The following is a 21534-nucleotide window of genomic DNA, read 5'->3' as shown; positions in this document are numbered from 1 at the left end:
CAAAACCCACCAAAAGCCATATATTAAAGTTTAGTCACCAAATCTAAATAAATTGGTGCAAAATACTCTGAAATTATTCAATACCACTCTTCTTGCTCTCAGTTTAACTGCCACCATACATTCAGATATACACATTCCACATATTATATTTAATAAAATACAACTTTAAGGGCTAGATGATTTCCCACCCCCATTTCTTTATCACCTTACCCCATTCTGTGCCATCCCCTGAACTCCGTGCTTCTCCAGCTCCTTCACCGTCTTCAGCAGTCACTAAAAAATCAAATTCTTTCAGTGCTTCCTCAGTATCAGGATCATCGGTTAGGTCAGCAGCTAAACCTTCATTACCTATCTGTAAATGGAACATAAGCCAAGAATTACCTTCATGCTAAACTGTAAAGGAGTCCTTTATGTTTTCACACAAGTATCTTTACATTTGCACTCCCATTTTTAGATTACTTAGATACAAAATTTTAGATTTTCCACATAGTTCACCAATCCCAAATTATACCCTAGATAAATGGTTGTCAACCGTGCTGTGTGAACACTGTTATAAAATGTGATGCAAGCAATGTGGTAATAAGAATGGTTAAAATCTTAATCTTCAAGTATGATGATTCTTACAAAGAACTTCTCTAATTACAATAGATTCACAGGTACCAAAAGACCCATGCACTAACTTACATTCTAATATGTTGTGTTGAATTGACCTCATTCACTGAGAACTGCACAGGTAGTCCGTAACGTATAAGGATATGGCATAGTTAATAAGGACATTAATGCAAGTCAACAGCTGTGGTATTTATAGTAGTGCTTCCCAGAACAAAAAAATAGGGAAGGATCAAAATCTCTATTCACCTATGCTCCACATATGAGTGTGTTACACACATGGAATTTGGCAGAAAGGTTGAAAACTGCTTTTATAGACTGGAAGCTTCTGAGAAACACTGGCATTTTCCCCATATTACTGTAAAATCCCAAAGAACCACAACAGAACCCATCCACTTTTTTTTTTAAAAAACATACTTGAAATACTGTACACTACTATGACAATCCACACATGGATCATTTAATCTACTTTTGTTCTTATAGCTAACCCGCATCAACACTAAAATACATAAACCTGTTTCTTAGGTTATGAGTAAAAGCAAATTTTTATTAATCCTTCACAAACAATGAGAGTGTTGACACGTACATTTACAATTCTTAGTTTACTCTCTCACCCAGGGTGGGGGGTACCACCCCACTTCAGTTACAATTTATCACTTGTTTACTGTACAGGAAGAGAGAGACTTCAGCAGTGATTCTTAATTGTGACAGGAGTGGAAAGGATGTAACTTTTAAAAAAAGTTTCAAATCACTGGACTAGCCCTATAAAAACAGACCCTTTCTTGCCATTTATAATACAGCAAATAATTTCTACTATGTGTAGGTAATTCAATAAGAACTGACTATATAAAACTTTCAAGTGACATAATAAAAAATGATCAATCACTCCCAATGTAACAAAAGACATCTTGAAATTTTCTATTCCAAATACATGACTACATATATTTTAGCTAATAAGAATAGAAAATTGAATTCTTACTTTGTGTTTATTTATCCGATGTTTGTCTTTTCCTTCTGGGATGCCTTCAATCATGTCATTTTCCTCTTCTTCATCGCTGTCATCAGCATTTTCTAAGAAATTGAATGTCTCAAGAACATCACCAGAAGGCCTGTAAGAGAGGAAAAATGATGAACCAAAATATTCCAATAATTCTAATATTTCTTTCTGTCTCCTACTTTAAAATATTACTTGAAGGTAGTAGAGAGATTCAAATGAAAACTTACTTATAATGTATTATCTAAATATTCTACACAAAAATGTTTGAAAGATCATTTATGTTCTACAGTTAAAATATCAATAAAAGTAGTTAAGTTTCTACAATGAAAATACTTTAAGTAATTACTGCATCAAAATAAAAACCCTATAGTATTAGGCACTCAAATGTGCTATTACTTCTCAAAATAAAGCCATCATGAGCAAGCAACTTAAACTCAGCATTTCTTATAGCTCTACAACCTCTTACAGCTTGGTGCAAATGTTTAAGGACTAAAACTGAACTTTAATTTATCAGGCTGCTCAGATTTAAAGTTATGGTAAATCAGATATAGAACATTCCAATCCATTTTACAGATTTCCTTACCTAGAAAACAGGATTATTAATATACTAAAGAAATACTTTCAGGACTTACCTGGTGGTCCAGCAGTTAAGACTTGGTGGTCCCAATGTAGGGGGCCCGGGTTCGATCCCTGGCCAGGGAACTACTAGATCCCGCATGCCACAACTAACAGCTTGCGTGCCACAAGTAAAAGATTCCACATGCCACAACTAAGACCCGGCGCAGCCAAATAAATAAATAAATAAATACTTAAGGGGGGAAAAAAAAAACTACTTTAAAAAAAAAACTTTGAAGTGTTTCAGAACCACTCATATTAAAAGGTAACAGTGATAATCTATTTTTATCTACTTATGAAGTCATTTTAAAACTATAATCTGAATTCCTCCTCTATGTACAAAAAAGGTTTTCAAATAGTTGTTTAAATGTCTAAAAACAGAGGCTGCAACAGAACGGTGAAAGCTTCAGCTGAACACAGACTCTCACAATGAAAGTCTCAACTCTTCCACTGACTTAGCTGCCTGAATTTGGCCAAGTCACTTAAACCTTTTGGCCTCGACTTCTTTACCTGTAAACAGGGGGGGTTAAACTAGATGATCTCAAATATCCTTACCAATACGAACAGTACATGGTAACAAAAAGAATAATAGTCTAAAAGTTAGGGTTTTTTCCCTCCCTGATGGGTTCTTAGTCCAAATTAAGGATATAATACAATTCAGACTATTTTTTTTTTAAACATCTTTATTGGAGTATAATTGCTTTACCATGGTGTGTTAGTTTCTGCTTTATAACAAAGTGAATCAGCTATACATATACACATACCCCCATGTCTCCTCCCTTTGTGTCTCCCTCCCACCCACCCTCCCTATCCCACCCCTCTAGGTGGTCACAAAGCACCGAGCTGATCTCCCTTTGCTATGCAGCTGCTTCCCACTATCTATTTTACATTTGATAGTGTATATATGTCCATGCCACTCTCTCACTTCATCCCAGACATAGGGTTTTAATAGGTCTATTATATTCTGCCTAATCCAGCACATTGTTCAAGGACCTGTATCAACACTGAATGTAGAAAGAGATGTGTTTTTCAAGCGCAAATTAATAAGAACAAACAAAAAACTACCACAATAACAAAACACATACTTTTCCGTTCAACATTAGTAATACGTCTCGATATCTGGGGATGAAATGAAAGGCAAAGAAAATATTTGACAAAATTGGCACATCAATGACAGAAAAATAAAAAATAGAAAATTTAAGACATGAGTTTTGTTTTGAACTTTGATAAATAAAGTATTACTGTTCCTTGGATAGAAGTTCCTGTCTCTAAAGTGAGAACTCACGTTTCAGGTTTTAAAAATTGTATTTGATCACAACAATACATGTACAAGGTTTTAAAAGTCAAACAGCACAATCAATAAAAGAAAGAACTGATGAATCAGACTTCCCAAAATTAAAAACTTTTGCTCTTTGAAAGACACTATAGAGAATTTTAAAAAAAGTCTACAGATTGGGACAAAATATTTGCAAGTCACACATTTAATGAAGGACTATATAAAGAACACTTAAATCTCAACAATAACAAATAAAACAATGAAAAAATGGGGAAATTATTCACACATATCCTGTATCAAAAGATATGTAGATGGCATACACAGATGCTCAACATCATTAGTCTTTAGGAAAATGGAAATTAAAGCAACCATGGACTGTGAAGGGTCTGAGACTTCGCCCTACGTGCAAGCTATCATGCTGTTTCTCTTGAGATGTTTTCTTTTTAGCATTCATGATGATGGCCTTTGAATGGATTTTTAAAAATTAACTTTATAGTGTAACTGGGAGAAATCCTTTCAATGTGGAAACAAACATCCTTGGAAACACATTCTATAAATATATTCCAGATTTATTTTTAAATTACTCTTTAAAAAATTTTTTCAACACCAGTTTACCTGTTCTTTCTGAAACTCCTATTCAGATGTTGTCCCTCTTGGACTGATCTTTAGATTTTCCTCTCTTTTCAGTCTTACTTTTTTTCCCCTTTTCTTTTTTCTGGGAGAGTCTTTTATCTCCCAAGTCTTACATGAAAATTATTTAAATCACACTTTTAAATTTCTATTAGCTCTTTTCTGATCTCTTACTGAACCTTATACAATAACATCTTACTGTTTTATAGATGTATTATCTTCTCTCAGTCCTCTCAGAAGAGTAATTATAGTTTTGAAAGTCGTCTGCTCCCTCTTTTCTCTGAGTTCCTTTTTTATGTTTGGTTCCTTTGGTCTCCAATTTTCATATTAAAGTTAAAGTCTTTCCTTAACTGTTAATATTTAACAGTGAGGCACAGAAAAACTCATTGGATATATTGTGTACATGGGTGAGGCTTGTCAAAGTAGCTAGCTTCACTTCTGTATAACAGGGCAGAGTCCTAGCCATTTCACTGGCAGATCCCAACTGTCGGATCATAAGGTCTTCTCTATTAATGTCATCATATTCCTGCCTGAAAGGGATTTAAGACCAGCTGCCAACATACCAGAAGCCAAGTAGAAGGAAACAGGCAATCTCACCGCTCAGCTAGAGATTTTCAGATAATCCTCCTGTTTTCAGTATAGTAGCCCACCCTACAGTTGCTTGTTTTCTTAAGAAATCAGAAATCACTGGAATTCACCAGAAAATATACCACCATTCTTTGGGATAGGAGAGGGGTGTTCAAGCGGCTACACAGGATAAAAGAGGGGGTTTGAGATTCTAACTGCCTCTTACATAAACTTGAAACTAATTCTCTATTAATAGCCCCCTCTAAACTTGACTCCAGATGTACCTGATACCTCTAACTCCTTAGCTTTTGGAACTTTACTGGCATTTTGGGACTTGAATTGGCTTGTTCCTCTTCTTCTTTCCAGCTTCCAAAATTATTAAGTTCTCCCTATCTGATGGACAGTATATCCTCTCATTCTTTCTATATATTCAATTTGTTGTCCTTATGTGTTAATGTGTCTTAAAATGTCTTTAACTGATATTTTAACAGAGGTTCCAGAAGGCACACAAGTAAATCTGCCTTTAATCCACATGCTTAAGTGGACATCTACATCTATGGAATTTTATAATAACTTTTTTCTTTGCCAACTATTTATTTACTATCTTTTCTCATTCAATAAAAAGCAATCAACAGAATTTTTAAAATTATATATCCAGATGAAGGGAAAACAGAATGAAGCCAAGAGTAAGGTTCGTAAGTAAAAGGGTAAAAAAGAGTCAGTGTGTTTTCTAGAGATAAGGGAAACCCACAAATATGGCAAGATTCCAAACAGTCAGAGTAAAAAGAAAGACAGCAACTACTGGAGGTTCAAAGGTAAATCAGACCAATCACTAAGAAGCAGCACAGCTTTTCAGTTACAAGACCTATGAGAACTCTCTCCCCCAACGAATCCTTATAAGGTGGAGGCTGTGTGATATGATACACTATACACCCACAACATCCCCCTACAATAAACCAAAGAATAAACCAAGAAAGACAACAGTGACACTGACTCAGCAGAATCTAGTAAATATTACTCTTGACTGTGTCACATTTCAACTGGATAAGCAATATTTCATCATAGCTAACACTTATTATGTACCAAGCATTGTTCCAAATGCCTTACATTAATTCATTTCTTCTTCACATCAACCCTATCATTACCATTTTATAAATGAGGAAACCGAGGCACAGGAAGGTAAAGTACCCTGCCCAAAGTCACAGCTAGTAAGCAGCAAAGTCAAGATTCAAACCCAGTCAGTCTGTCTTCAGAGTTCCCATTCTAAACCATTAAGCATACTGTCTCTAATAATATGATCTACAATTTACCATTCTTCTACTGTTGAACATGGAGACTGCTACAAATTTTTTATTGTTATAAATAAGAATACGATAAACATCTTTTTGTTGACACCTCTATCAACATGTTAGGTCATTTTCATATTTCTTAGGAATTTTCAAAGGCCCTGATCATAGCTGAACCATACATGCCTACATTAGTACAGACTCGCAATATACAGCTATACTCATTAAGAAGGAAATCACCTTGATTAAAAACAATTATTACCTAAATGTCTGTGGACGGATAAATGGATAAAGAAAATGTGGTAAATACATTCAATAATTATTCAGCCATAAAAAAGAAGGAAATTTTGTCATATGCTGTGACACTGATGAACCTTGGGACATTATGCTAAGTGAAATAAGCCAGTTACACAAGGACAAATACTGTATTAATTCCACTTATATAAAGTATTTATATATTATATAAATATATATAAAGTATTTAAAGTAGTCACTCGTAGAAACAGAAAGTCAAATGGTGTTTGCCAGGGGCTGGGGGGAGGAGGAAATAGGGAGTTGCTATTCAATGGGTAAGCTGTTTCAGTCATGAAAGACGAAAATGTTCTAGAGAAGTGCTCTACAATATTGTGCTTACAGTTAACAACACTGCACCGTACACTTAAAATTTATTAAGATAGATCTCATGTTATGTGTTTTTTACCACAATAGAAAAAAAAAAACTATTAAACTCTTAATCTTGAAAAGGGAAGAAGCTTTACAAGGAAAAGATACAGTCTGTTGTGGATTTTTAATTCAGATTCAGGTGTGATATAGTAAACTGTGTTCCTCTAAAGTATTTATAAATCCTAAGAACTACTTAGCCTGGTTAGCTGACAAGTTTAGTTTAAAATAACATAGTAATATCCTTGCTTTTTCTCTAAAGCTATGAAAGCTCTATGATTCCTGAAATCCAGAGTAAAGAAAACAAGCGCTCTGTTAGATGTCAAATTGTTTTTATTAAAGAGACCTTATTTCTCAGAAATAAAACCCCTAAACTAAAGGCTTATGTTAACTTGAAAGTCATCAACATGTTTTAAATAACTGCATGATGTTATAAAATATATCTAAGGTATGAAACAATGCTAGTTTATAAACTGTACATATTATTAACTTCTTAAGCTCTAACCAAACTAATGAACTCGTTTTGGTTTTTTCCACTCTTTTTCTTTTCTTTGTCCTTCCAACCTATGCAATTCATGGTAATATCTAATGGTAAAAAATGAAAAAAAAGTTCCACCTGCTTGACAGCTTGCATTTATCAAATCTGTACTATAATCAAAAGTGTATCTGGTAGACAGAAAACAAGTGTTAATGAGGATGTAGAGAAATCAGAATTCTTATACATTTCTGGTGGTAATGTAAAATAGTCCAGCCACTTTGGAAATGAGTTTGGAAATTCCTCAAAAAGGTAAACACAGTTACTGTATGACATAGCAATTCCACTCCTAGGTATAAACCCAAGAGACTTGAAAACATATGTCCACACCTGCAGACCAATGTTCAAAGTAGCATTATTCATTATTCCAAAATGTGGAACCATTCAACATGCCCATCAATTGGACAAGGAATGGATAAACAAAATGTGGTATATCCATAGAAAAGAATATTATTTGGCAATAAGAAGAAATGAATTACTGACATATGCTATAACATGGATGAATCTTAAAAATATTACACTAAGTAAAAGAAGCTACTCACAAAATAACCATTTATATAAAATATCTAGAATAGGCAAATCTATAGATACACAAAGTATATTAATGGTTGCCTAGGGTTGGTGAGTGGGAGGAGTATGGGAAAGAATGGGGAGTGGCAGCTAATGAGTACGAGGTTTCTTTATGGAGTAATGAAAATTTTCAAAACTTAGATTGTGGTGACGGCTGAACAACTCTGTGACTATCTTAAAAACTATTAAACTTATATACTTCAAGTGGGTGCACTTTATGGTATGTGAACTCTATCAATAAAGACATTAAAACTTTAAAGTATATCTGGTAGCTTTCTGAGCCCAAACACAATGCAAAGCCTTGTTTCTTTAACACTAGTGTCTAAACAACCATTACTATTCTAATTATATAGTATTATAATTTATTGAAAATATTCTAACAAAAATTTAAAAATCAAGACATTAAAATAACTCTGAACTACATGAAATCACCCTCAAATTTTAATTTTGCACCTATTTCAGAACTACAGTCATTCTCTTGGCATCAAAACTTAAGATAAATAAATCTTAAAAGAAAAATTTATTTATTTATTTGGCTGCACCGGGTCTTAGTTGCGGCACGTGGGATCTTTGTTGCCGCGTGCGAGATCTTCGTTGTGGCATGTGGGATCTAGTTCCTTGACCAGGGATAGAACCTGGGCCCCCTGCATTGGGAGCATGGAGTCTTAACCAATGGACCACCAGGGAAGTCCCAAGATAAATAAATTTAATATATATTTTTAATAAATTTATTTTATTTTTGGCTGCATTGGGTCTTTGTTGCTGTGCGCAGGCTTTCTCTAGTTGTGGCGAGCGGGGGCTACTCTTCGTTACGGTGCGCGGGCTTCTCATTGCGGTGCCTTCTCTTGTTGCGGAGCATGGGTTCTAGGCATGCGGGCTTCAGTAGTTGTGGCACAGGGGCTCAGTAGTTGTGGCAAATGGGCTTAGTTGCTCTGCGGCATGTGGGATCTTCCCAGAGCAAGGCTCGAACCCGGGTCCCCTGCACTGGGAGGCAGATTCTTAACCACCGTGCCACCAGGGAAGCCCCAAGATAAATAAATTTAAAAAGCACCTAAATAAAAAGTTTCTTTGTCCATGGTACCATTTGGGGGGCGGGGGGGAATCTTTAAATCTGAACTCTACGTGCTTCAATAACTGTTAACAGCAATAACAAAAAGCTAAAGAAATTCACAATACCTGTTATATAAACAATGTTAACCTATACGTATAGGTCATACCTTTTGATTTCTTGTCCTTTTTGCTTAGGAGATTCACCTCCATTCAGGATCTGTTCTAAATTCTTGGTCTCTACTGATCCATTTGGTTCTGAATTAGATAGCCCAAGTAATGATCTTACCCGCTGAGACCGTACATCTAATATTGTATCTGTGTAACCTACTTCCTGAAGATATCTGTAAGAGAAAATTAAAAATATTAAATCCCACATATTGTTAAAACACGCAAACTTGTTAAATCAAAATCACATCAAAGAATTTTACAAAAATCCATAATCCTATAAAATTTACTCTTCCTTTGCCTCAATAACTTTCTTCTCTCTAGACTAGTTCCAGTTCTAAAAAAAAAAAAAAAAAAAAAAAAAGCCCATTACAAACCATAGTTTAATTAAAACAGCATATAGATGGCTAACACTAATTAAGGGCCAATTATCCTGAAGCCTAAAAAGACCTAGAGCGTTAAAAAAACTTTTAGGAGTTGATGATATATATTACTTAAAAAAAAAAAATTCCAGAAAGTGGTAAAGGATGAACAGAACTAAACCTCAGAACAATGACATGCTACGTTTAAACCCTGTCTCTTAGCCAGAGGTTGATGGATAGATTAGTTCTCCTTCTAGGATCTAAGGTCTTATAGCAGTCCTATAGTCCTGTGGTTTTCAAACTTTCCTTGTTATCTAAACCAGGGTACCTAACCGAGGATCTAGGATGAAGACTGAAAAAGAAGAAAGGGACTGAATCATGACGTAAGTATAGATAATGGGTCATGAACGGCTTTGTGTGACAAATTAAAAAATTTCTTCCTAAAGTATTTGACAGTCTAAGATGTTAAAAAGAAGCCTTTTTTGTTTCTTTTTATATGTTGCTGACAAAATAACAAAGGATTTTTAAGTGAAAGCTAAAGACAGGGAGACTGGTTAGGACACTAACACAGCAAGAATTAAAACCAGAGAAGAGGAGAAATGTGAGAAAAATAAAATATCTTAGCGACTTAGTGCACAAGTAAATACGGCAGTAGAATAAAAGAAGATATAAGAATTTTGGAAATTTTTCAGGTTTCTAGCTGGGATGGTTGCATGGTGGTTCTACTGAATAAAATGGGAAGAATAAAGGGTCAGAATATGGTTTAGAGGGTACCTATCAAATAATCAAGTAGTATCTATGAAAGTGATAACATTTATTAGGCACAGTGGTAAGAAGGTCAAAAGCTCACAAGGGACTGGACTGGGTGTACAGATTTGGGAGTCATTAGCGTTTGGAGATATCTGAAGCCAAGGATTTAAATGAAGTTACCCAGAGAAAAAGCATAAGTAAAAACAAAACCTGGGGACACAAATATCTAAAGGGCTGGAAGAATAAGAAACTCAAAGGAAAATTAAAAGAAAGAACTTGAGAAATGAGGGTAAAAAAAGCAGAGAGTAGTTTCATGAGAGTAAGAAAAACAGAGTTTCAAAAAGAAATGAAGAGTTAATGTCAAATATTTCCAAAAGATCAATATGAACAAAAAGGGTCTCATAAATATGTTTGTGACAGAAGCTTCAGGGGAATATCAAAATGGAAAACAAACTAGACAGTTGAGAAATGAATAAGGAAGACTATGGAGATAAACTACTGTTACAGAAAGATGAGAAGAGACACAATATAAAGCCAGGCAATGGGATTAGGCATTTATGAGAGAAATACTGTGCAACTGATTTCTCTATAGCCATCATACTCTTCTAAAAAACACGTTCCTCTTTTGAGGAAAAAACTCCCACCACACTCTAGCCATGTGGTCTAAAAGAACTATCAAGATCTTAAACAACCCAGGTAAAAATAACTGACTCGTGGGCAGTTATTTGATCAAGTCAAGACAAATCCAATCCTCAGAAATTATTCTGACTAAAATAAGGGATCCCCTGCCACCTGGAGAAAAGTGGTTTTCAGTAGAAAAGAATAAAACTGATACACAGAGGAGCAGAACACCAGAGAATAAGAACATATCCTGGATGTTTCCACTTCCTGAGAAATCTTCAGTGATACACTAGCTCTTAAGTTTCCAACACTCAGTTAATCAGCACTTCCCTCAACTCTGCTAGCTATATCAGCATCCTTCCAGACAATAATCTGTTTTTGAAATTTGTTTGAGTTTTAGTCACTAACTGTCCAGATTGATAAATACTTCTTTGAATGGAACATTAGAAACTGAGATGATGAATACGAGGTTTAAATACATTTTCAGAAAGGAAAGCAAAAAGTGAAGACAGTTCTCGCCTGACAGCCTTCATACTTTCAGTGAAGTAGAGCTTGAGGTGCTCTAATGAGAGTAAGGGAGAATGGGCTGAGATGTGGTAAAAGTTCAGAATATCCACTGAGGGCAATGGGAGCAGGAGATGACCAGGGATATGGAAAAAGGCTCTATGCAATGTTTGGACAGGAAACCATGAATGTGTAATGGCATTCACACAATTCTGTGATTTTTCTCTAAGAATTAATTAGAAACAGAAGCAATAGACAGTAAGACTGATTAGGGCTGGGATACTGCAGGTAGGTATAGTAAAATGACTGGTGAGGGGGGTAAGGAGTGGGCAGCAGGAAAGTGAAGGGTACCAGCAAAAGGGTAAAGGATCATGGGGTCTAAGCGGGAGCTAGGGAAACAAAAAAAAGAAACAACAAAAAAACCCCACTGCCAAAAAAAAAAAAAAAAATTAAACCAACAATAGGTAAAGGAGGTAAGGAAAATGAAATAGTCAAGGATCTAAAGATCAAAGTAAGGTTAGAGGACAAATAACACAGGAACTGGAGTAAGAGAAGTGGAATATGAGACTGTCAGATCATGGAATATTCCAGAGGTAGGGCAGTTCTAGGTTATAACAAGATCAAGGGTCTGACCACACTTCACTGGGTTACTGAAGTGATGGTAAAGATGTCTAGAGTTGAGAAAGTTGAATTACCTATGATTTCAGTAGTACGCGAGTACCAAAGTTTTCAAAATACAAGGGAAAAGAACAAATAGATAAGACAATAATATTTGCCACATATAAGTACTTCTAATATGGCAAAGAATTCAAACATCAAAAAGGTTCCTCAAAAAAAAAGCTTCCTCAAAAATTCAAGTAGAAGCAGGATTTAGCAAGCCACTTCTGAAAAGTTTCTGATAACCAGTTAAATTCCTTCTCTAAGCCAGTCACAATCTCACTTAAACCCAAATATGTAAATTTTCAAGTGATGGAAATGAGAATGTCTATAAGTATGAACTCCCTATTGTTTTTGTTCTGGCCTTCAAGACATCCAGTCTTTATGACATCCTACTCCACAAATAAGAAAACAACATCATTCTGAGAAATGTTTAGAGAAACATTCAGAGGAAACAAAACTTTAAAAAGATCCAAGCATCTAACAAAACAAAAAAAAAGCAATATGAAAACTATACACATTGTCCCATTATCAATAAATAATTTTCACTTGCAAAGTGACTGAATAGAAGCACTTTCATACCTAGAACCTTAAAGAAAGGTGAAAATGAACCATTACTCACTGTCTTAACAGCTGTCTGCCCTGCTTCCACGTTAACTGGCTATTCTGAGGTGCTGTGGGAGCCTCCGTGTCTTTGGTTTCTTCTAAAAATTAACAGTAACAACAACAACAACAACAACAAAAACAAGACAAGTTTCATACACATTATTTCAACTCCTGATAATACTGCCAAAGTTCTCTTAGGGATAAAGTCCCACAAAAATATACCAAAATATTTTATAAAGGATAGAAGAAAATTAAATTTTATTGAGTGTTTACTGTGGGTCACTCATTTTAAGTGTGTTTATCCTGACAGCCCAAACACTTAGGCACCACCCTTCTTGTTTTAAATTGGGAAAACCCAAGTGTACATTAACTATTATTACAAGTGATTTAAAAATCAAAAGCCCAGGCTTGGAAATGAAATTTTATTAAAATCAATTTTTTAAACTACCAGAATTCTGCTGAGTTGAATGCTTTTGAAATTAAAAAGTGATATTTACTATTTATATAAACTTTTCAAAATCAACATTGTTTAGAAATTAGATATATATTTACAAAACTAGTGAATAACTTAGAGTCTGTGTCAGTAGACTCTCAGTCTACATACAAGACTCTATACAGTCAATTTCATTTTTAGAACTAAAAGTTAGACCAGAAAACAGTTTTTACTATATGTAAAAAGTCATATTTTATTCTCTGGTAACAAAGTATATGCATTAAAAAAGAGTTTAATAAACAGTATAACTTCAGATGAGTTAAGCTCTCAACAAGTATATCCACAGTGATATTTAAAACTACTCATTGGCACTAATGATACAGAAATATTTTCCTATAATTTCCCATTATAAAAATTATGATAAAGCAAAGAATATAGGGCCATAGAAGATAAGCCCTCACATTGAATGTTGAGAACTCTTACCATGGCTTACAGTCATTAGGCTCCTAGACTCCTCAGAGTCACATGAACAAACAGTATTGGTAGCAATTCAAATATTCTCTGCAGGCATTACTTCTCTAACCTTAACAATCCGTTATTAATATCTTCTCATTCTTCCCCTGCACGTAGAAACATCTATAATCTCCAGAAATAATTATCTCATTCTAATAGCCCCCATTTTTTATTTATAACTTTTCCTATTTATACCATTTTGCTTATTTTTAAATCACATATAACACATAATTAACCCGCCAAAAAAATACATTTAAAAAAAAGAAGAAATACAAATTGCCCAAAATCCTATCACCAACAGTGTTAGTACTTGAGATTTTATCATTCCATATTTTCCATCTGAAAATAACATACATCAGCTTCTCCCCTCCTTAAATTAAAAAAAAAAAGGCCAAAGTGCGTGTACTGCACTACAAGCTGCTTTCAATACTTAATGTATCTTGAACATTCTATGACAATAAATATAGATTAACATCATATAAAATAATTATATAATCTACAGAAAGTATATACCTATTTAATTTAACCAGTTCCCTAATGTTGAAATTTGTTTCCATTTTTCACTATTATAAATAATGGTGCTAAGGACATTCTTGAAGTACATCCTAAGCATACAGCTCAATGAATTTTTTAACACACCCATGTAACCAGTACCTAGATGAAGAAATAAAATGTCATCAGCACCCCCAAAAACTTTCATCGTGCCCTTTCCCAAGTCTAACTAGATACTCCTAAATAGATATTAACACTACCCTGATTTCTAAACACTAGGTTAATTTTTGAATTTGATATATATGAAATAATTTCTATCAATTTTCAATTTTATGTGATCCACATAAAATTTAGTTATAGTTTATTCACTTTTAATTATAGCTTAGTCTAGTTATAGTTTATTCACTTTTCTTGCTAAACAGCATTTCCTTACACTAAAATATCACAATATATTTATCTATTCTATTGGTGAAGAACATGTGAATTGTTTCCAGTTTTTTGCTATTAAAAGTAATGATACTATGAACATTCTTATACAAGCCTTGTGATGAACATTTTAAGGAGTGGAATTACTGGGCCACGGGGCATGCTATGTTCCCTTTAGCAATACAGTTATCCCCCGCTTTTCGAAAGCTCTCTTTAGGCCACCCTGCTTTTATGAAAGACCTACATTTAGTACCTGTTTCGTTAGCCTAACTGAAAAAATTCAGAGACAACTTTCACTCTTTATGAAAAAAGGCGAAAGGAAAAAATAGCCTTCAGCATTTGTTTTGCAGTGAACCGTTACAGTGGCAGCACGCACCCCCAAGCAGCGAGAGAGGCACCACCAAGCTCCGTAACAAGTCCATAGCTTTGAACTGTGTCTATTATCATCTGTGCTTTATCTTGATTTATCTTGTGCATCATTAGCAAGAGGTGTCCAAAGGTAAACTGCATCTTTGTTTTATGTCATTTTGGCTTATGAACAGGAATGCTCTACTTTGGGATAGTGGGGGAAACTTGTACTGACAAATCACTTTCAGAGCAGTTTTATCAATTTAGAATTCCAACACCAGAAGGTGTGCAAATCCTGGTTGAATCACATCCTCAGCAACACATGACTTTTTCTCTTTTGCATTTTCACATTGTGGTAGGTGTCTAATTGTACTGTGCTGTGGTTTTAAGTTGTATTTCCTCAAATAAGTTGTATAAACTAATACATTTAAGCATCGTTTCATATGCTTATTGGCCATTTGGATATCCTCTTTTATTGGTGGCTTTTCAAGTCTTTTACCCATATGTCTACTGTTGTAGATTTTTTCCCCTAAATGTAGGGAAATAGGAGCTGTTTACAGATTTGGATACACCCCCTTTTATAGAGTTAAGTTTAGGATATATATACTGGTATTACTAGGACAAGGGTATAAAAACGCACATACCTTGTACTTCTTTCCTAACAGTATTTCGTATGTTTTCTCTTTTTTACATTTTGATTTATTTTAAGTATATAAAAGGCAACACTGATTCATTTAATGTTTATTTCTGTCTATACTTTGATGTAAATAATTTTATCCCATTGTTTGCATGGTGTATTTTTGCCCGTTCCTTTGTTTGTTTTCCACTAAACATCCTGAGTAGTTTTTCTACATCAGTAAAAATAATCTACTTTATTATTATTGTTTCCTATAAATAAAATATTTGGTTGTTATCTTATTCTTCAATTTAAGGAAGTTTTAATAGTTAAATTTATATAGATAAAAACAGACTTGTTTTTATCTCATTTCAGCTGTGGGCAGGAGAGATTACGTGCTAATGATTTTCCTTTATACCAACTTGTACCAAGACCAGTTAGCCAATTCCGACTCTAGTTCCAGGAACAGTGGGGCTGTTCCTCACATTTATACAGACCAAGTTAGGGGGACAGCCCTCAAGTTATACAAAGTGGGGAATTCCCTGGTGGTCCAGTGGTTAGGACTCAGTGCTTTCACTGACGTAGCCCGGGTTCAATACCTGGTCTGGGAACTAAGATCCTGCAAGCCATGCGGAGCGGCCAAAAAAAAAAAAAAAAAAAAAAAAAAGTGATTGATTATTTTCTGAATATTCTAGCCATATTAGAAAAAAAATGAGTTAAAGAAAAGCTATGAAGCCATCAGGTTTTCTCTATGGTGAAACCACTGTACTCCCTCTAACTATAATGGGACTGCTGCAGTAAACATGACCCAAAATATACAGGCCTTCCATCTTTTTATCATTTATTGTAGCTTTTCCAAGGAGGAGACCAGAATATTGTCCCCTGGCATCTGAGTCTTCGTAACCACTTAAAAGCTAGATCAAAGGAAACCTATGTCACTCCTATCTTGGTCTCTTAATTTGATATATGACAACTAGGAAGAATATGGTTGTGGTGCTAAAATTGGTAAGTGGAGAAGACCTAAGAATAAATCAACTGCAGGTTGTACATATAGGATGTTTCTGCCAAGTTTTAAGTACTTGATATTAAACCAAAACCAATTAGCTAAATTTTAAAAATTTACTGTAACATTTAACTTAAAAAAAAAATCCCTATTTGTTTTATTTTCCCTACCATGTATGCTTTGACTTTATTAGGAATGGAAACAACTATACAAGGAGAAGAAAAACTGTATATCCAAATAAAAACACATTTTTTTCCTTATCTTAGTAACCAGCAGCCAAGAACAGTATAGAATTCAATTTGCCTGCACCATCAAACTGTGTATATAAGTGGGTTCTACATATACCTCAGAAATAGAAAATTGCAGTAATATTCCCAAATATTATATAATACAAATCAAAATATTCTTTCCTTATTAAACTTTTAGACTACTCAAATTGTAATCATATGGAACCCTAAAATTAACACTAAACTGTTATAGCCCTTTTCTATATCCAGCCCTCTCTTCCTGCATAATTGTTCATCAGACACTACTCTCACACTCACTATTTTAGTAAAGAGCAAGGCCAACTGGAGATAATGTTTTCCTTCTCTTATCCTTATCTGGCTGCCTCTGTAGTTTCCAAATTCAAATTTGCAATTTCTTTAGGACTAAACTGAGTTAATCACAGCTTCTCTAGAAAAAAATAACTTTTTCATAATACAAAATTAAGTTTATATAGACTTGGATAAGAATTGCCTACAGGTGGTACAAAGAGTTACTCATTACCTTCCACTTCTAATTACGACCAAAAATACACCCAGTTTTACATAGGTTTCAAAACAAGAAAAATAAGACAACCTTGGGATTATGTAGATGAAACTACTGATACTTACTTTTATTCATTTATTATTTTCCCCCAAATTCTAGACAGTATTACAATAGGCAACCATCTAACTAACTGATGCTATCAAAGCAAAATGGGGGTATAAAGAGAACATGTTTGTTACATAAAAATGAGCTTAAACCAGCTTTTCTTGCATGGGGTGTGTGTGGGTGTGGGGCGGGGAGATTAACAGAAGAATCAAGTTTACCTGATTCAAAGGTTGGCATTTTCAAATCACCTTGGTTCAGTTCTGTGCCGTATTTTAATTTGTGATATTTTGCCCTGAAAATTTAATAATAAATTGTTGAAAGAAAAACAATTTTTGTTTCCTTTTCTACATAGGTAAGTAACTACCTACTGGTATATATTTCTCCAATGACAAATAAAGCATAATATGAATGTCTGTTTCTTTAAACTTTACTTGCAAAAGAAGTTGGGAGAAAAAAAATATACTGGATGTAAAAGAAAAAAAATAAGATAAATTACCCAACTAAAATATACACCCAAGCAAAGATAAATTTTTCCTAATCTGTAAAAAAGAAAAAACTGGGACTCTATAATAAAAGATATAATTTCAATTTAAAGATTTTAATCTCTTTTTTTTTCTTTCCCCATATAAGAATCAAATCAAAATATCATCCTGTATTTTGGGCAAACCTTTGTATCTTTCAAAAGGCTTTAAATACACTGTATAATAATACATAAAGAGAATAATATTGTTCTAGTTTATTTTATTCATATAAGAAAATGAGGGACACATACCTTTCTTGTTTCAATGCATATTCTAACATCTTTATTCTTCTTACTAAATCCTTCTTCAAGTTTTCTTGACCTTTTCTTTCTCCTTGCAAAAATGCTATCCGGGCCTAAAAATACAAAAAGTTCATTTATTTTCATTTTTTTCTTAACTATACATAGGAAATTGAAAAAAGGAAAACAATAAGTGTAAAATTCTGCACTTTTATTCATGACAGCAAGATTTAAAATTCATAGAAGCAGTTGATCAAACTTTCTTTGTTAGATAATACAATCACTTTAAAATAAAGATAACTATAAATTAGCTATTTGCTTATAATCCTTTTGGTCTCTAATATTAAGTTTTACATACTTTTGAAAGGAAATTTTATATGTAAAAATTGCACCTAATTCCTAACAAACAAGTCACAAAGAACTAAAAAATATTATATTCACAAGTAGATAAATATTTTTCCTCAAATTAGATATTGCTTGTTTAAAAAACAGTAATACTACCTCAAAAGCATTTTTCATGAAATACTTAAAAATTTATAATCTTTTCCGTTCTACCCACCACACTCCAAATTGTTTTATCTCTTGAAACAATTATCCAGAGTATTGCAAACAGTTTAAGTTAAGCCACTTTATGTTCAATGACCTCATTACTTTCTGTTGTCATTTTCTACAGTGAGAGAATTTTTTTTCCTTTTAATTGCCTTATTTTCTCAGAGAGACAATTCTCCATCTTTTTCTGGCCCTTCCCAGCATGTCAGCCTCCTTTATACACCCCACACTAAAGAGTAATGTTTAAGGAGGCTGGCATCCACATGGGGATATTTGATGTTACAAACATATTTACAATAAAATTAACTTTCATGCTCTTGCCGAGATGACCAATAGGTGTATTTGCCCATTAAGAGAAAGTAAGCTACTTTGTAAGCTAAATTATGGTTAATTTTTAAAAAAATTTCAGTGAACATGGAATCAGAACAAATGAATTCATCTGAATAATTTAACACATTAAGTTCAGAAAAATTAAATGAAATCATTCACAACTCCGTAAGACCTGAGAAATTATACACAGCTATATAACACTTAGTCTACAAATTTCAAAACAAAAATAAAGACCTAGGAGCAATGGTAAAGATTCAGAACCTAATAATAGTCTAGAGCCTAAAGAGAAAAGTAGCACTTCTGACTCTCTTAAGCTATGGAGCAAAGGTAGAATATATCAGTTTCATTACACAGCTTCAAGAAATTCTGATTGAGGGTTTTCTCCTGTATTGGCTTAAAAAAAAAACAAACATGAATCACATACTGTAGAACCCTTATGTGACTCTAATTTCCAGATCTCATAAGTATTTTACAATTAGTAACAGAAAAAAATGAAAGAAGCTCATTTTATTTTGCTTCTTAAGAAGTAGTGGACTTCCCTGGTGGTCCAGTGGTTAAGACTCTGCGCTCCCAATGCAGGGGGCCCAGGTTCCACCCCTGGTCAGGGAACTAGATCCCGCATGCATGCCACAACTGAAAAAAAAAAAAAAGATCCCACATGCCGCAACTAAAAAGACCTGCGTGCCGCAACTAAAAAGATCTTGCATGCCATAGAGAGACCTTGTACGCAACAACGAAGATCCCACATGCCGCAACTAAGACCCAGCACAGCCAAATAAATAAATAATTAATTTAAAAAAAGTAGTAGTAGTAGTAGTAGTAGTAATTGGTGATTTTCTGGTTGAGAAAGGCACTGCAAACTAAGTGCAAGTCATACTGTCCTCTAAGGAATTAAAAAAAAAAAAAGACTACAATCTTTCCTATTAGAATCTTATACTGTTGTGAGAATTCATTTTCACTTCTTTCTTTGGCATTTTGGTATTAAAAGTCATCCATACCTAGAGAATCCAGTAAATTAAACAAAGAAGCACAAATCCTGTAAAATAGCAAGAACCCCAAAGCAACTTCTGAACAGGAGCTGAAGGGAGATAACTCACAAAGACACAAGACAAGGAAATGGTAAGAATTCATTAAAATGAAACCTCAAAAGGACACAGTCTAACATAAAATACTGGAGAGGGGAGTAAAAAGCAGATAACAACAGAAAAGTCATGACTACTGGAACTGACCTTATAACCTGTACAGACTAAAAAGGTAAAGATTATGTCTGATAGTGATAATAAGGACCAATTAAATAACAGATTTGGCATTTAGTAAAGGCTCATGGACAGTGGACTTTTCGATTGCTTTTACACGTCATAATGCACCCTTAACAGCATCATCTTTGCAAATAAACACTTTAAAAAGTAACGGCAAAAACCATATTTACAAAGACACTAACAATAAAGAAAAGGATGGATAAATTCACTATAATTAAAAAGCTTCTGTTCAAGATAAAGTGGGGGGTATGTTAGAGAAGATGGCGGAAGAGTAAGATGCGGAGATCACCTTCCTTCCCATAGATACAGTAGAAATACATCTACACGTGGAACTGCTCCTACAGAACACCCATTGAACGCTGGCAGAAAACGTCAGACCTCCCAAAAGGCAAGAAACTCCCCACGTACTTGGGTAGGGCAAAAGAAAAAACAGAGACAAAAGAATAGGGACGGGACCTGCACCAGTGGGAGGGAGCCGTGAAGGAGGAAAGGTTTCCACGCACTAGGAAGCCCCTTCGCAGGCGGAGACTGCGGGTGGCAGACGGGGGAAGCTTCGGAGCCACGGAGGAGAGCGCAGCCACAGGGGTGCAGAGGGCAAAGCGGAGAGACTCCCGCACAGAGGCTCAGCGCTTAGCAGCACTCACCAGCCCGAGAGGCTTGTGTGCTCCCCCGCCAGGGCGGACGGGGCTGGGAGCTGAGGCTCGGGCTTTGGTCAGATCGCAGGGAGAGGACTAGGGTTGGCGCACCACAGCTAGCCGGGAGGGAGTCCGGGGGAAAATGTCTGCAGCTGCCGAAGAGGCAAGAGACTTTTTATTCCCTCTTTGTTTCCTGGTGCGCGAGGAGAGGGGATTCAGAGCACCGCCTAAACGAGCTCCAGAGACGGGCGCGAGCCACGGCTATCAGCGCGGATCCCACAGCAACAGGGGCGCAGAAGAAAAAACGGAGAGATTCCCGCACAGAGGCTTGGCGCCGAGCAGCACTCAGCAGCCCGAGAGGCTTGTCTGCTCACCCGCCGGGGTGGGCGGGGCTGGGAGCTGAGGCTCGGCTTTGGTTGGATCGCAGGGAGAGGACTGGGGTTGGCAGCGTGAACACAGCCTGAAGGGGTTAGCGCACCACAGCTGGCTGGGAGGGAGACCGGGAAAAAGTCTGCAGCTGCCAAAGAGGCAAGAGACTTTTTCTTGCCTCGTTTCACGGCGCGCAAGGAGAGGGGATTCAGAGTGCCACCTAAACAAACTCCAGAGACGGGCGCGAGCTGCGACGATCAGCGTGGGCCCCAGGGACGTGCGTGAGACGCTAAGGCTGCTGCTGCCACCTCCAAAAAGCCTGTGTGCGAGCACAGGTCACTCTCCACACCGCCCCTCCTGGGAGCCAGTGCAGCCCGCCACTGCCAGGGTCCCGTGATCCAGGGACAACTTCCCCAGGAGAACGCACGGCGCGCCTCAGGCGGGTGCAACGTCATGTTGGCCTCGGCCGCCGCAGGCTCGCCCGGC

At 35.6% G+C, this 21534-nt stretch overlaps 1 protein-coding gene across 6 annotated transcripts in view; it reads right to left on the bottom strand.

The window, feature by feature from the left end:
• STRN3 (striatin 3) overlaps positions 1–21534 on the bottom strand; it is a 122492-nt gene that overhangs the window by 36215 nt on the left and 64743 nt on the right. For 5 of the 6 annotated variants that reach the window (XM_082452111.1, XM_082452106.1, XM_082452108.1 and 2 more), the window contains exons 2-7: positions 17919–18022; positions 17365–17438; positions 12477–12558; positions 8963–9136; positions 1589–1718; positions 211–352 (exon numbers count right to left, since the gene is read on the bottom strand). In XM_082452111.1, the coding sequence (XP_082308237.1) occupies positions 211–352; positions 1589–1718; positions 8963–9136; positions 12477–12558; positions 17365–17438; positions 17919–17947 (631 nt within the window). In that variant the 5' untranslated portion in view covers positions 17948–18022. The remainder of the gene's footprint in view (positions 1–210; positions 353–1588; positions 1719–8962; positions 9137–12476; positions 12559–17364; positions 17439–17918; positions 18023–21534) is intronic. The other variant, XM_082452107.1, reaches the window with a different exon arrangement.

The sequence above is a fragment of the Balaenoptera physalus genome, assembly GCF_965194825.1.
Source record: "Balaenoptera physalus genome assembly, chromosome: 2".
Taxonomy (NCBI): Eukaryota; Metazoa; Chordata; class Mammalia; order Artiodactyla; family Balaenopteridae; genus Balaenoptera; species Balaenoptera physalus.
Note: the sequence above shows the minus strand (reverse complement) of the source record. Positions and strands in the feature narration are given on the sequence as shown.